General features: G+C 38.3%; 1 protein-coding gene across 1 annotated transcript in view; it reads right to left on the reverse strand.

The window, feature by feature from the left end:
* The window catches only part of TTC23L (tetratricopeptide repeat domain 23 like), a 48882-nt gene that overhangs the window by 11523 nt on the left and 23095 nt on the right, over nt 1–14264 (reverse strand). The window contains exons 7-9 of the mRNA XM_045998745.1: nt 13611–13788; nt 11612–11720; nt 2097–2224 (exon numbers count right to left, since the gene is read on the reverse strand). Of these exons, the coding sequence (XP_045854701.1) occupies nt 2097–2224; nt 11612–11720; nt 13611–13788 (415 nt within the window). The remainder of the gene's footprint in view (nt 1–2096; nt 2225–11611; nt 11721–13610; nt 13789–14264) is intronic.

Raw genomic sequence — 14264 nt, forward strand, 5'->3', positions numbered from 1 at the left:
ATTTCTGCACAGCATCTCCTCTTGGCTCCCAACCATGGAGGAAAAGGAGCCTAAATTGAAGGTTGTGCACACTCCCATGCTCTATGTGTATCATTCTACTTCATTGCACCTCCCTCTGCCATATGTGGCTAGGGATCACCAAAGTGACAGGGCCAAAACATGGCTGCAGTATGGTTTCCATGAGGATTTTCCAAATGGCTATGACCAAGTGGATGGACATAAATAAATCTGTGTAGGTTCCTAAATTTGCATTGCATCTTCAAGATGCTGAACAGCCAAAAAAGAACAGTGGTCCCTGAGAGAGGGCAACAAGAGAGATAAAGCCAATGACTGCCCCCAGATTATTGCTTTGAGAGCATTTCCAGGCCATGATGCAGGGAAAGGAACAAAGTGAGGCTCAGAAGACTCCACAAATTGAAGAGAAGGAGCTGGGAGTCCCAAGAGACTTTGAGAGCACAGTAAAAGAGAAGAGATAGCTGCATAGAAAAAGATCCAGGAATATCTGCAGTGGGTCCCCCTTAAGTATTCAGCAGAGTCCTGATGAGCACCTCTATGTGAGAAAACTGCCAAAGGGGGACAACAATCAGCTGAAGGGGCTGGAGGGAACAGGACTTGGTACAGTGCTTTTTTCCAACCAGCCAATCTGGAAAGCCTCATTTTTCATGGGCCTTTGGGTGGTGTACTCAGAAGTCTTTTGCCTCAGGAATGAGGGATAATTAGCCCTTGGCTAAATGAGGCTCTGGTGTCATCTACTCAATCTTAAAAAGCAAGACCTAAAAGGACCAAACTTTAAATTAACTGACTTCTAGAAAAAGTTCAAAAATACTTACAGGAATACAAAAATGTCCAGCACAAATAAGGTCAAATATACAATGTCTGGCATCCAAACAAAGATAGCAAGGCATGTGAAGAAGCAGGAAAGTGTGATTCACATGAGATAGTATAGTGAGAGAAATCTACCAAAATCAACCCCAAACTGATACAGATGTTAGAATTAGCAGAGAAATATATTAAAACTATTATTGTAACTTTAATCATGTATTAGAAAAATTAAGTGGGGACATAAAAAAAAATTTTTTTAAAAGACCCAAATCAGGGGCGCCTGGGTGGCTCAGTCTTTAAGCGGCTGCCTTTGGCTCAGGTCAAATCCGAGGGTCCTGGGATTGAGCGGCATGTTGGGTTCCCTGCTCAGCGGGGAGCCTGCTTCTCCTTTTCCTGCTCCCCCTGCTTGCGTTCCTTCTCTCACTGTGTCTTTATTTGTCAAATGAATAAAATGAAGTAAAATAAATATAAAAGACTCTGGTCCAGGCATGGGCGCAACAAAAGTTTCTGTATGATGTTCTCCCTTAGCACATCTAAGAAAGTGAATTTTTAGTTTACTTAAAAAATAAAAAGGAATAGAGAAGGAAGGAAAAAGAAGGAAGGAAAGAAAGAGAGAAAGGGAGGGAGGCAAAGGGAAGCAAAAGGGAGGGGAGGGGCGTGAAAATAAACACACACACACACACACACACACACACACACGCATCACTCCTCACATCGTGCTTACGGGTCTGGGAGAAAATGTAAAAGGCAGCCAGAATTCACCTTCCTTAACAGCTGAATCGCCTTTCTGAACTGTCCTTTGGCAAAGCAGGTCCTGCCCATGTTGTAAAAAGTTTCGGCCACCTTTTCACTACAGTCACCATAGCTGATGACCTGAGACTTCAGTGCAGCCTTTAGCAGTCTATAAGCCTCCTGGGGAGTTAAAGAAAAGAGTTTTATAATCATCCTGGTAATTCTGCAGTCAAATGCTCTTCCACTGAGCTATACCCCCTCATCCTGGTAATTCTGAAGGAGTATGCCAGTTCTAGTCCATTAACTCTATGTAGGAGGCATTCTACGCCACACTGATGTGACTCACCAGGATCAGGCTGTTGTGACTGTGACCTGTGTGTTTCTGTGAAGAATTAACATTCTGAGCTTACATTTAATAATAACAGTTAATTCATGCATGACTATTATATTTGTTTTACAGATGAAGGAATGGACACAAATAAAATCTAAGACCCTGGCTCAAGATTGCACTGCCTTTTGTTGATTTACCTGTTCAGATTTACCTGTTTTTCTCCATTCTGGACAAGCCATTTGCAGAATTCTTCAATTGTTGTCAGTGTTTCATAATCCGTTGGGCCCAATGTTGCTTGATATGCGTTGATACTCTTTATAAAATATATCTCAACAGAATCTGCAAAAAAAGGAGAATATTGAAGGCAGGCCACTAGCCTTTACAAGTAGGTAATACAGCTTTGGCTCAATTAGACATTTCATATTTAAAGTCATTGCCTGTTTTCATTCCAGGTCTCATAAAGACACTTGGAAAGTCTGAGATATAATTTGATGGCATCAGTTGATGTAATTTTATTCTGTTGATGAAGGGTATGGATTTTTCTGTAGGAAAAGAAAGCCATGTCTGAATAGCCTTATCCTAAGACCCCAAATAATTACCATATTAAACTCCCAAGGCAATGAAAGACTATATATTTAGCTAAATTAAATTCTGACAGAGAGTATTGTTTACTCGGATTCCTGCTAAGGGGATGTGTGTGTGTTTGTTTCAAAAGTATTTTAAATAGAGTTGTTATTGTTTAAAAATTTACTTTTAATGTTGTCTTTTATTTCAAACATAATAGATGTTTATGTAATCAGTCTAGAAAATGCAATAGAAGCAAAAAGAAAATGACAATCATCTCCATGCACACTACTCAGAAGCAGGCACTGTTAACATTTTTTGCCACTGTATTAAGATATAATTGGCATACCACACATTTAACCATTGTAAGTACACAGTCTAATGCTCTTTTAGTAAATTTATAGTTACATAATCACGATCAAAATCCAGTTTTAAAAGATACCCATCACCCCCAAAATGTCTCTTCATGGCTGGTTGCAAGCAATGCCTGCTCTCATCTGTCTGGCAATCACTGATCTTTGTTCTATCTCTGTTCTTGCCTCTTCTGGAAATTTCATATAATTGGACTCATACAACACGTAGTCTTTTGTGATTCTTTCATGCATCGTGCTGTTTTTGAAGTTCATCCATGTTCTTGCGTGAATTAGTACTTTATTCCTCCTTCTGCTGAGTAGATACACATTTTGTTTACCATTCACAAGTTGATAAATATTTGTGGTTGTGTATATACTCTATTATCCACATATCAGTTCCAATTCTCTTCGTTCCTTTCTGTGGATTTGAGTTAACACGTGCTCCCATTTTCTTTCGGCCTAAGGGCTTCCTTTAGTATTTATTTTAGGCCAAGACTGCTACCAATAAATCTTGTTTATCAGGAAATATTGATCTCACCTTCATTTTCTTTTCTTTTTTAAAAAGTATTATTTAGGCAATCTCTACACCCATGTGGGGCTCGAACTCATAACCCCAAGATCAAGAGTCACATGCTCTTCCAACTGAGCCAGTCAGTGAGCCAGAATGACTGAGTCAGTCAGCCAGTCAGTCTCACCTTCATTTTCAAAGGGCAGTTTTTCCTGAATATACAATTCTTAGTTGAATTTTATTACAAAATTTTGAATGTTTTTCCATTACTTTCTAGCCTCCATTATTTTGAGGGAAAATCAGCCATTAATCATATCATTGTTTCCCTGGTTTTTCCACTGCTGCTTCCAAGATTTTCTTTTTGTCATTCAGCAGTTTGACTACGTGCCTAGCTGTGATTCTCTTTGTGCTTATCTTACTTGGCATTGAGAATTCTGGATCTGTAGATAACAAACCTGGGAAGTTGGGGGTCATTATTTCTGCAGATAATTTGCTGCCTCATTCTGTCCTTCTGAGGCTCCTATTACATGTCTGTTGATACACCAGGTGTTGTCCCACAGATCTTTTATGCTTTGTTCATTTTTCTAAATCAATACCTTTTTTCTCTGCTCTTTGGAGATCATCTCTAGTGCTGTACCTTCGAGCTATCTCATTCTCTCCTCTGCCATCTCAAATCTGATGTTGAGACCATTTAATGAATTTTCGTTCAGTTGCTGTATATTACAACTCTAGAATTTCCATTTGGTTGTTTTTTTCCTAAATAGTTTCTATTTCTTTGTTGAGACTTCCTATTTTCATTGTATTTTCTTTTAATTTTTTGGACAGTTTCCTTTAATCCTGTGAAGATATTTTATAGTTGCTCTTAAGTCTTTGCTAAATCCAACATGTAGCCCACTCAGATCAAGACGTATTGACTATTCTTTTTCTGAGTGTAAGCCATGGGTTGTTTTCTTTGTATGCTTCTCTTTTGTTGAAAACTGTACATTTTAGACATTATATAGTAGCAACTACAGATTCTGATATATTTTTGTGATTTTTTTTTTGTTTGGTTTGGTTTTAATGAGTTGCCTAGACTTAACTATAGTCTACCTCCTCCTATGGTGTCTGAATGTTAATGTCTTTGCTCAGATATTTTATTTCTTTAAAGTAGACTTTATTTTTTAAGGCAGTTTTCAATTCACAGAAAAACTGAGTGGCAGGTACAGAGATTTCCCATATGTCCTTGCCCACGTACAGACAGCTGCCAAAACAATTTCTGGGTGTGCCTGTGAAGGGGTTTCTGAAAGAGATGAACAATTGAATCAGTATTGAGTAAAGATCTGTCTTCACCAAGTTGAAAAAAAAGGTGGGGGGGACAAAGGAAGGTGAATTTTCTTCTTCAGCTGGAAACCCATCTTCTCCTGCCTTCAAATATTGAAGCTCCTGGTTCTTGGGCTTTTGGACTCTGAGACTTACCAGTGTTCCCTTCAGTCTTATTGGTTATATTTCTCTGGAGAATCCTAACACAAATTTTGATACCAGGAGCAAGCTCGAAAACAAAGACTTTTGTTTGCCAAAGCCATGGCTGAGTACCCAATCAGCCAGCAGCAGATAGCAACATCTGTTTTTGTACCATCACCTAAGGTGATTAGCCAGCTACCTGGTAGCAAGCTGATTACACTGAGTCATTTTCTTCATGGTCCTATCTACTCTGGATATAAATTTGCCTTCCCTGTATGCAATGCTTCTACCAAAACTACCATCCGTAACCCACAAATGCCTCACCCACCATCATGGTATTTTCTACACAGCATTGCTTTTGATCAAGGAACTCACTTCAAAAATGAAGGCTTCGGTCATCCCACCAAAGTAAAGAACGATTACCAGGTGAGGTGGTTGTTAAAGGCAAAGAGAACACAGGATAGGTAGTACAAAAAGGTAGTTACAGCAGTTACAACCAGATGACCACTTAGAGAACTGAGGACCATAACTGTCGTATTTCCTCATTTTGTTATAAATACGCTTGTGTGTACATATGCCCATATTAAGCAAATATCTTATTTTTCTTCCTTTATTCCCTTTTCATGTAACAGAAGACATAGTGATATTATATCACTATTTAAGTATTGTTCATTTTAATCATAGTTTTCAAGTTATGGAATAGCAGAAGAGTAAACATCATTGAAGGACTTTATCTCTTCTGGGGAAGGGTAACTAGTACATTTCTAGTAGTACCCAGGGTAGTTATACCATATTAGGCACAATTATATCTCTATTTGAAAATAAAGTATGTTTGAGGAGATGCTTGTAAGGATCAAGCTGATAAGGAGTGGACTTGTCATGTTTCATTTTTGTGTCAACCTGACTATGCTAAGGGATCCCCAAATAGCTGATAAAACATTATTTCTGGAGTGCATCTGTGAGGGTGTCTCCAAGAGAAATCAGCATCTGAATCCACAGACTGAGTAAAGAAGCTCTGCCCTCACCAGTGTGAGTGGCCATCATTCCATCCATTGAGGGTTCAAAAAGAATTTTAAAAGAAACCAAAAGAGGTAGAAGGGTGAAATCTCTCTCCCTAATCTTGAGCTGGGATGCCTATCTCCTGCCTTTGGACATGACATCCTTGTTTTAAATTCCCAGTCTGATCATTCAAATATCCCTACTATATCTGAGTCTGGTTCTGATGCTTGCTGTGTCTCTCCAAACTATGTGCTTTTTAGGATTGTTTCTTTTTTGTTTGTTTTGGGATTTTGTTTTGTTTTTGTTTTTGTTTACCATGACTTATAATTGTTCTTAATAGGTGGACATGATGTGCTGGGTAAAACAAACTGTTCCAAATAGGCCTCTAGTAATTGGTGGTAAGATGTGGGGATGGGGGCAGTGGCGAGAAAGCATTCTATAGTCCTACGATTAGCTCTCAGTCTTTCAGTGGCCTCTGCTTCTGAACTGTGGACTTCACAAGTGCCTCTCAGTCCCTTTTTCCTTTGGGTAGGATAGGATGGCTAGAGGGGGCTGAAGTTGGGTATTTCCTTCCCCCAGTCCATTAGGCTCTGAAAAACCCATCCAATACTTTAGACTCTGGTGAAATAGTGTCTTGAGGACAGGCCTTGTTGAAAAGCAAGGCTCTAGCATATTTTTGTGTCCAACTCTTTTTTTTTTTTTTTAAGATTTATTTATTTATTTATTTGACAGAGTGAGAGAGATCACAAGTAGGCAGAGAGGCAGGCAGAGAGAGAGGGGGAGGCAGGCTCCCTGCTGAGCAGAGAGCCTGATGTGGGGCTCAATTCCAGGACCCTGAGATCATGACCCGAGCTGAAGGCAGAGGTTTAACGCACTGAGCCACCCAGGCGCCCTCTAGCATATTTTTAATTGGCTATTTTCCCCTCTCCCTGCTGGAAGCAAGGGAACATTTTTCTCCATTTTCACTTTGAGAACCTGGTCAAGCTTCTGGAGGTAATTTTCACAAAGGTGTGGCAACCTCCCCTATGACCAGGTAACTGGAATTTTTAACTCTCCGTCTTGTCCACACTGAGCTTCCAGAAATTTTTCAGTTACAGGTCAGGTATTCCTACCCCAGTACTGGTTGCAGTAGAGATAGGCATTCGTTCAGGCAAACCAGGGTTCTCTGGATTCTTTGGTCTCTCTAGTTTCAGGGGCAGCGGTTTGCCCTGTGACCTCACCTCTCTGCCAGATCTAAGAGCGGTTGGTTTTCCAGTTTGTTCAGCTTTTTACTTGTTGTTAGGATGGAGCGACAGCTTCCAAGCTCCTACATGCCAGACTAGAATCTTTGCTTGTGTTTTAATGCTTATTTTTTAAAATTTTGATCTGGATTCCTGGGATTACCTCTGCCTACCCAGTTTAGTGTTGATCCAAGTGACTGACTCGGAAAGAGGTTGTGCTCAAAAACCTTTACAGTGTTTGTCTTCTATCCTGTATCAATTGATCTGTATGTAAATTGAGGTGTGCATTCAAAGCTCTGCTGCATTTCAAGTCTCCTTTGCTCATTATTTTCCACATCTTCCCTGCCCATATATGTCATTTTCCAGTGGGCTCAGGGCTTATGTGACCTTTTCTTGGCTCTCATTTCCAGGTTTTCCTGTTAACATTTCTGAGTGGCCTCTAATTGCTAAAAAGCCAGGACAGCAACTTTGGGTTACCAAATACTCAGGCTTTGATGATGAATCTGTTTTGCCCCTTGCTCTGAACTGAGTCCGAGGCCTCTACCACAAAGCTGCTGGTTCTCTCAGCCCCATTCCAATAAAACTGCTCTTCTCATGGACTGCGGGTGGGGTTGGGGGAGCGGGGGTGCTGTGGGTGGGTGGGAGCAGCCTCAGGCAGAAAGGCCAAGGAAGAGTCTTTATTTACCCAAAGCTCTAGCAGTTTTTCAAGAATGCTTTGCCATTTGTCGTCTGCTTATTTATTTCCAGTGCCCTCAAATGATTGTTTTTGACCATTTTATTCAATGTGTGTGTGTGTGTGTGTGTGTGTGTTGAAAGGATTCACAGACCTCTTTGCGAAGGCAGAGCCCAAAGTCTCTACCATTGTGATGTACATTTTGATGCAGTTTTGCCTACTCTGAAGTAGGCATGTCGTGTTTATATATATCCACATATATGTCCTTAAAATGCAAGGTATTTTCTCCTTAATGTTGTTGTTTCTAATGCTTTTTATTTATAAGGTCTAATCCCCTTAAAGACTACAGAATTCCATCTCACTAATATACCAAATATTCCTTTCACTCACTGATGAACATTTAGGTTGTTTCCAATTTTTTTTTAAAGAGTTACAGTGCCACCGTGAACATCCTTATACAGGTTTCCTTTTGATTTTACTAGGTATTGTTGTTTTGCAAATTTCCTATCAATTTATACTATCATTCCCACCATCTATGAGTGAACAGACCTGTTTTCCCACAATCTGACAAATGCTAGACATTTTCATATTTAAAAATTGTTTACAGAGGATGGGTGAAAGCTTGATTTTAAAGGTATGTATAGTTTTAAGATGTCTAACATTCTGTCAAATTATACTTGAGAGTTTGTATCAAATTGCTCTCATCAGTCCTAAATGTTATCATTTTTTGCAGTGTTGACAATCTGATAGAAACTTGGTATCCTTGCAGTTTCTTCATTATTACTATGATTGAAACTTTTCATGTAATTATTGGCCATTTGTTTTCTTTATGTAATGTGCGGTCTTATTTTTTTCCCCTATTTTTCTATTGTAAAAGTAAATGTAAATTTTACCTCTTACATTTAGGACAATGATCCATTTTGAGTTAATGTTTGTATATGTTTATGAAAGTGGGTTTTATTTTATTTTTTCTTTTGGCATGTGAATACCATTGTTTCAACTGTTCCAATACCATTGTTGAAAATACTCTTTCCACACTGAACTATCTTAGCATCTTTGTCAAAAATTAATTGGCCATACTTATTCAGTCTATTTCTAGACTCTCTGTTGCGTTCCAGTGACTCTGAAGTCTGTCCCTTCATCAATACCAAACTCTCTTGATTACCGTTGTTTTATAGTAAACCTTAAATCAAGTAGTATGTCCTTCAATTATATTATTTTTCAAAATTGTTTCAATTGTTCTAATTTCTTTGCATTTCTGTATAAATTTTAGACTCAGCTTGTCTATATTTACAAAAATTCCTACTGGGATTTTGATTAATTTGTGCTAAATCAATACTCCAATTTTTATACAAGTGACAACTTTACTGTATGTCACCCATCTATGAATATATTATGTCTCCATTTATTTAAATCATCTCTGGTTTCTTTGCTGAGAGTTTTGTAGTTTTCAGCACTCAGATACTATACATATTTTGTTAGATTTACACCTAAGTGTTCCATTGGGAGGAGATGGCTATTGTTTCCAAAAATTTCAGTTTCCAGTTGTACATTGCTTATATATAGAAATATGACTGGGTTCTGTGTGTTGACCTTATTATATCCTGTGATCTTGCTAACCTTAAACTCAGTTATTAGTTCTAGGACTTTTGTAGATTTTGTGGAATTTTCAACAGAAACAGTTGTATTGTTGCAAATGAGGACCATTTTATTTCTTCTAAGCTATATGTCTCAGGGGTACCTCCCTGGCTCAGTCAGTAGAGCATGTGACTCTTGATCTTGGGGTCATGAGTTCAATCCCCACATTTAAATAAACTTAAAAATTTTTAAGATCAATCAAGCTGTATGTCTTTTTCTTGCCTATTGCACTGGCTAGGACATCCAATATTATGTTAACTAAAAGAAATGAGAATGAACATCCTTGCCTTGTTCCTGATCTTATGAGCAAAAAAACTCACTCTTTCACCAGTAAGCATGATGTTAGCTGTAGGTTTTTGCACATGCCTTTTATCAGATTGAGAAAGTTCCCCTTCCATCATGAATGGATGTTGCATTTTGTCACATGCTTCTTCTGCATCAGCTGATAAGATTATGTGCTTTTCATCTTTGGATTGTTAATACAGCAGAGTACATTCATTCAGGTTTAAATACTGAACCAGCCTGATATTCTCAAGAAAAAAGCTCCCCTTGATCATGGTGTATTATTTTTTTTTTTTTTACATGTTGCTATATATTTTCTTGAGGATTTTTTGCATTTATGTGCATGAAGGTATTGCTTTATGGCTGTGCTTTCGTTTTTCTTGTAGTGTCTTTACCCAGTTTTGGTATTAGGGTACTAACGTTAGCCTCATAAAATGAGCTGGGAAATGTTTCCTTCTGTTCAATTTTCTGGAAAAAATTTTGTAGGATGGATGTTAATTCTTCTTTAAATGTTAATTACCCAGTGACGTCATATGGACGTTGATATTTCTTTCTCAGAAAGTTAACTACAGATTCTTTTTTTTAATAAGTAAGGGCCTATTCAAGTTTTCTGTTCATCTTGGATTATGTTGTTTGTTTTCAATTTATTTGTGGTATTTTGTGACAGACACAAGTTTTAGATCTTTTTATAATTAAAGGTATCAACCTCTTTTCTAGTATAACTTCGTGTGCTCAGACAGTTGTTTTCCAGTTTTTAGTTTTAGGAATTTTGATTCCACTGTTGTGTTTCCTTCTGGATAATTTATTTTCAGTTTTGATGTTAAAATGGGAATTTAGTGAATGATAGGAGGTGAAGATCCAAATCGTCTTTAATGTTAAAAATTAGTATACAAGAAAATAATAAGGTGGCCTTAGAATCTCCCAACTCCAGAAGCATAAAATTTTCTTATTTGAACAAAATTTATACTCATCAATTTTTACTCAATATTCAAATAGAGACTAATGTGTTTTAACCACGAAGACTATTTAAAAAAATTCAAACATATAGACGGAGTACAAATACGGTTAGTATATACAAGAAAATTTTTTAAAGAAGGAAGGTGATTAGCTAGAAAACACAGAATCAGAAAGTCTTCAATGAACATTTACGTTAAAGAAAAAAATAACCAAAATATCAAATAACTTCTGAAAATTGAACAAAATTGTTTAATGGCATGGGGAAATATAAGAATAGAAAAAAGTAGGATGAAAAACTTTTCCTATAATTGTTTCTTTTTCATACATGACTGGAAAATAATGTACACCTAAATGGATTCCTTTGATAAGCAGAGAAAATCAACATTTTTAAATGTTCTTCACATATTCTTCAGAAATCCCAAATTCCTCCTGATGGGCCACTGAATCCATTAGCATCATTAATCTGACCCAGCCATCTCATCTGAGCAGGGCTGCAGTCCTTCCTCACCAGTTCTTTTGTGTCTCTGCCAAAGCAACTAACTTTCCAAAGGATGACCTTGCCTGAGAAAGGACTACTGTCAATGGGTGAATTCATGCTTTAGTTTTCCTTCAAAACCCCCAGTACCTCACTTTTGAATATAGGTCATGAAAATTCTAGCTGCTACAAACATTCTCTCTTGTCAGCCAGAGGAAAAGAGTCAAGGAGGTTGAGAATGGAGGAGGGGGGAGAAGGAGCCCATGTTTTTGTCTTTTATTACTGGATTTCCTCATCAACTGATATGCCACAGGTCACATTCATAGCATGTATGAGCTCTCTACTCTTTATGCAGGTGAATTCTGCTGAGATTTAAGGGAATAAAGGAAATAGAAATCAGATGATTTTATTGGTTTTGATGTTCCAACTAATTTGTGGAGATATTGTGCCTAAATCCATATGTAAATGATTTCATACAAAATGGCATCCAGTCTAATTTTTTCATCACAGTCATGAATAGCTGATTATAAACTGTCAATATCGATAGATAGACCATTGCCAGTGTGCTTCCCTTCCAAGGGAAATGATGATAACTGCAAACTACCCCCTCTACCTACCCCTGTTTTGGGCCTCTCCAGACATGGCATGAGCCTTGGCTAGTAACGCACTTGCCTCTGCAGTTTGGGGGCTGACTTCAGTGAACAAAGAAACACAGATAGAATAGGCCTGGAATAGAGAAAATCATGATCAAGTAAGTACCCAAACAACAGTGTTTTCCTGAGGATTTTCTAAGAGCTCTCATGAAACTGCTAGTTGAGAGCTGCATGTACCCAATCATGGAGTGACAAGAGAGATGAGTTTGAATCCCAGCTACGTCCTCACTGTGAGCTGTGAGTCTTGAACAAGTAACTTCACCTTCACATATAGAAGAAATATACAGCTTCCATCGACTAGGGTTTGGAAAAGATTAAATGAGATGGTACATGCAAAGTGCTGGGCATACATAGGACCATCACATGGTAAGTCCTCAGTAAACATTAGCTATTATTATTTCTTATTAAGTTTCATAGCAAAATTACAATCACAACTTTAGCTCAGCCTCTCAAAGGTTCGTTATCAAAGGAAGTGCAGAGGAGATGAACGTGGATGGGAAAGTCATACTGCCTGGGTTCCCATCACATTTCAACCACTTATGACATCAGGCAAGTCACTAATGTCTCCAAATATAAAATAGGAATTTCAGAAATGACTCTTGCAAAAAGTTGCTGAAAAGATTAAATGAATTAATATATGTGAAGTGTTTAGAATACCACCTGGAATGTCATAAGCATGAGAGAAGTGGCAATTTTATTACTATTATCATTCATAATAAAATGGAAGGAGAAAGAAGAGAGAAACCATCTGGTCTGCTTCCACCAGCAAGACAAAAACCACCCAAGGAGGTATTTCAGGAGCTCCAGTGATTATCAGACAACACTATGGAGCTAAGACAGTTCAGAGCTGTTAAGAGTATAGGCTCTGGGGGCTCAGATTTCCTAAGTTCAAATCCCTGCTCTCCTACTTGTTAGCTACACAACTTCAGCTGAATTAGCTATGACTCTTTATGTTTCAGTTTCCTCACCCGTAAAATGAGATAAAATAATAATAGTGCCTCCATGGCACAGGGGTACTGCGTGGACTAAACAGCTACATCCTCAAGTGCACACAGTACAGGCATTCCATAGGTGTTAACTATTACTTATTGCTGGGAAACACTGATTATACGTTGTTTTGTCTATTCTGATCTGACCAATGCTTACAGAGCTACATTCCCTAACATTTCTCCAGTGTACGATACTAGTAACTTTGGATTGTGGGATTACCTGCAATGCCTTTGCCACAATGTCAGCCTGTTTTCATTCCATTGAATTGTATTGGATGTGTTCTATGATACAGAAAATCAGATATTTTGATCCACTTTTGACTTTGGGAGATACCGGAAGCCACAGGCCAGATTCTCATTTGAGGAGAGAAAAGGTGAATTCAACAAGCAGTTTCAAGGCAAGTTTCAAATACATGATAAGTAAAAATGCCTTATACACTGCTTTCATTATAATATACTCAACATTCCTTCCGGTTCTGTTTTGTTTTCCCCTGGGCATTTGTCAAATTAGTGATCTCCAAGTGAAAAACCTTTTTGTCAGTTTAAGTTTAGACTTGTTGATACAAACAGCTAGACTAGCCTAGAGGACAAATCACACCATTACACCAAAATATCATGATTTTTTTCATTTTAAAAAAAAGCCCTTTGTATTTGCTAAAGACTTAAATTTGGTTGCCCCTATGGCTTTTTCCCCTGGAGCAGACTCACTTGGTTATCTGTCCCTAGTACCCACAGAATTGAGGGAAGGCCTGGGATGGGAAATCTGGTCTCAGATCAGGTCAAAGAGCAGATACACCCACCCTTGAGTCAGTGTTCTCTGACTCTGTTGTTTAAGGTTGAGGAAGGGCTCCTGTGCATCCACAGGAAATCCATCCCACCTCCTTGTTCTGAGAAGCCCAAGCTTCCCTGGCCCTGAGATTAGGGCCTGGGGCCAAACACAGCCTCTAGGCTGGGGCTCCAGCCAACTTACTAACCTGCTGCAAGTACTGGATGGCCCGATCATGGTTCCTCCTCAGCTGCTCAATCTGAGCGATTTCCTCGTATAGACTGACCAGATCCAATGTCCTATCACCCTCAGCAGCAATAACATTGCCAATTGCCTTTTCAAAGTATGCCAGAGCGAGGTTCAATCTGTGGATAGCCAAGGAGGCCCTATCAGAGGGACAAAGATGCAAAGTCAGAGAGTTGTCCAGACACAAAAGGAACTGATTCTAAGAACAAAACAATTTGGCCTTCATAGGCCAATCATCTCAGTGGCTAGCTAAAAATCCAGTCTTGCTAGAAACAAACTTCTATTAACCTGCATTTCACCAACCAGATTCCACTGACTACCATTCACTTCCATTCATAGAGCATGCTGTAGTCTAATTTTATAAAAAACCAAATGGGAAAAATGTCTTCCAGCAATTCACAAAGGTGGGATAATTTACTCATAAACACAGATTTTCTAGAATCAAAATAAAATTTTATTACTTCTGGCTCCCTCTCTTTCAAACCAATGCAAAATTAATGCTTTGTCTAGTTTGATTTAGTTTAGTTTAGTACTCCTCAGTTAAAAATGAGAAAGGAAAGAGAAAACAACGTAAATATCCCTTCCAAAAGGCAGTGGTTAAATAAACTATGACATG

The sequence above is a fragment of the Meles meles genome, chromosome 3 (assembly GCF_922984935.1).
Source record: "Meles meles chromosome 3, mMelMel3.1 paternal haplotype, whole genome shotgun sequence".
Taxonomy (NCBI): Eukaryota; Metazoa; Chordata; class Mammalia; order Carnivora; family Mustelidae; genus Meles; species Meles meles.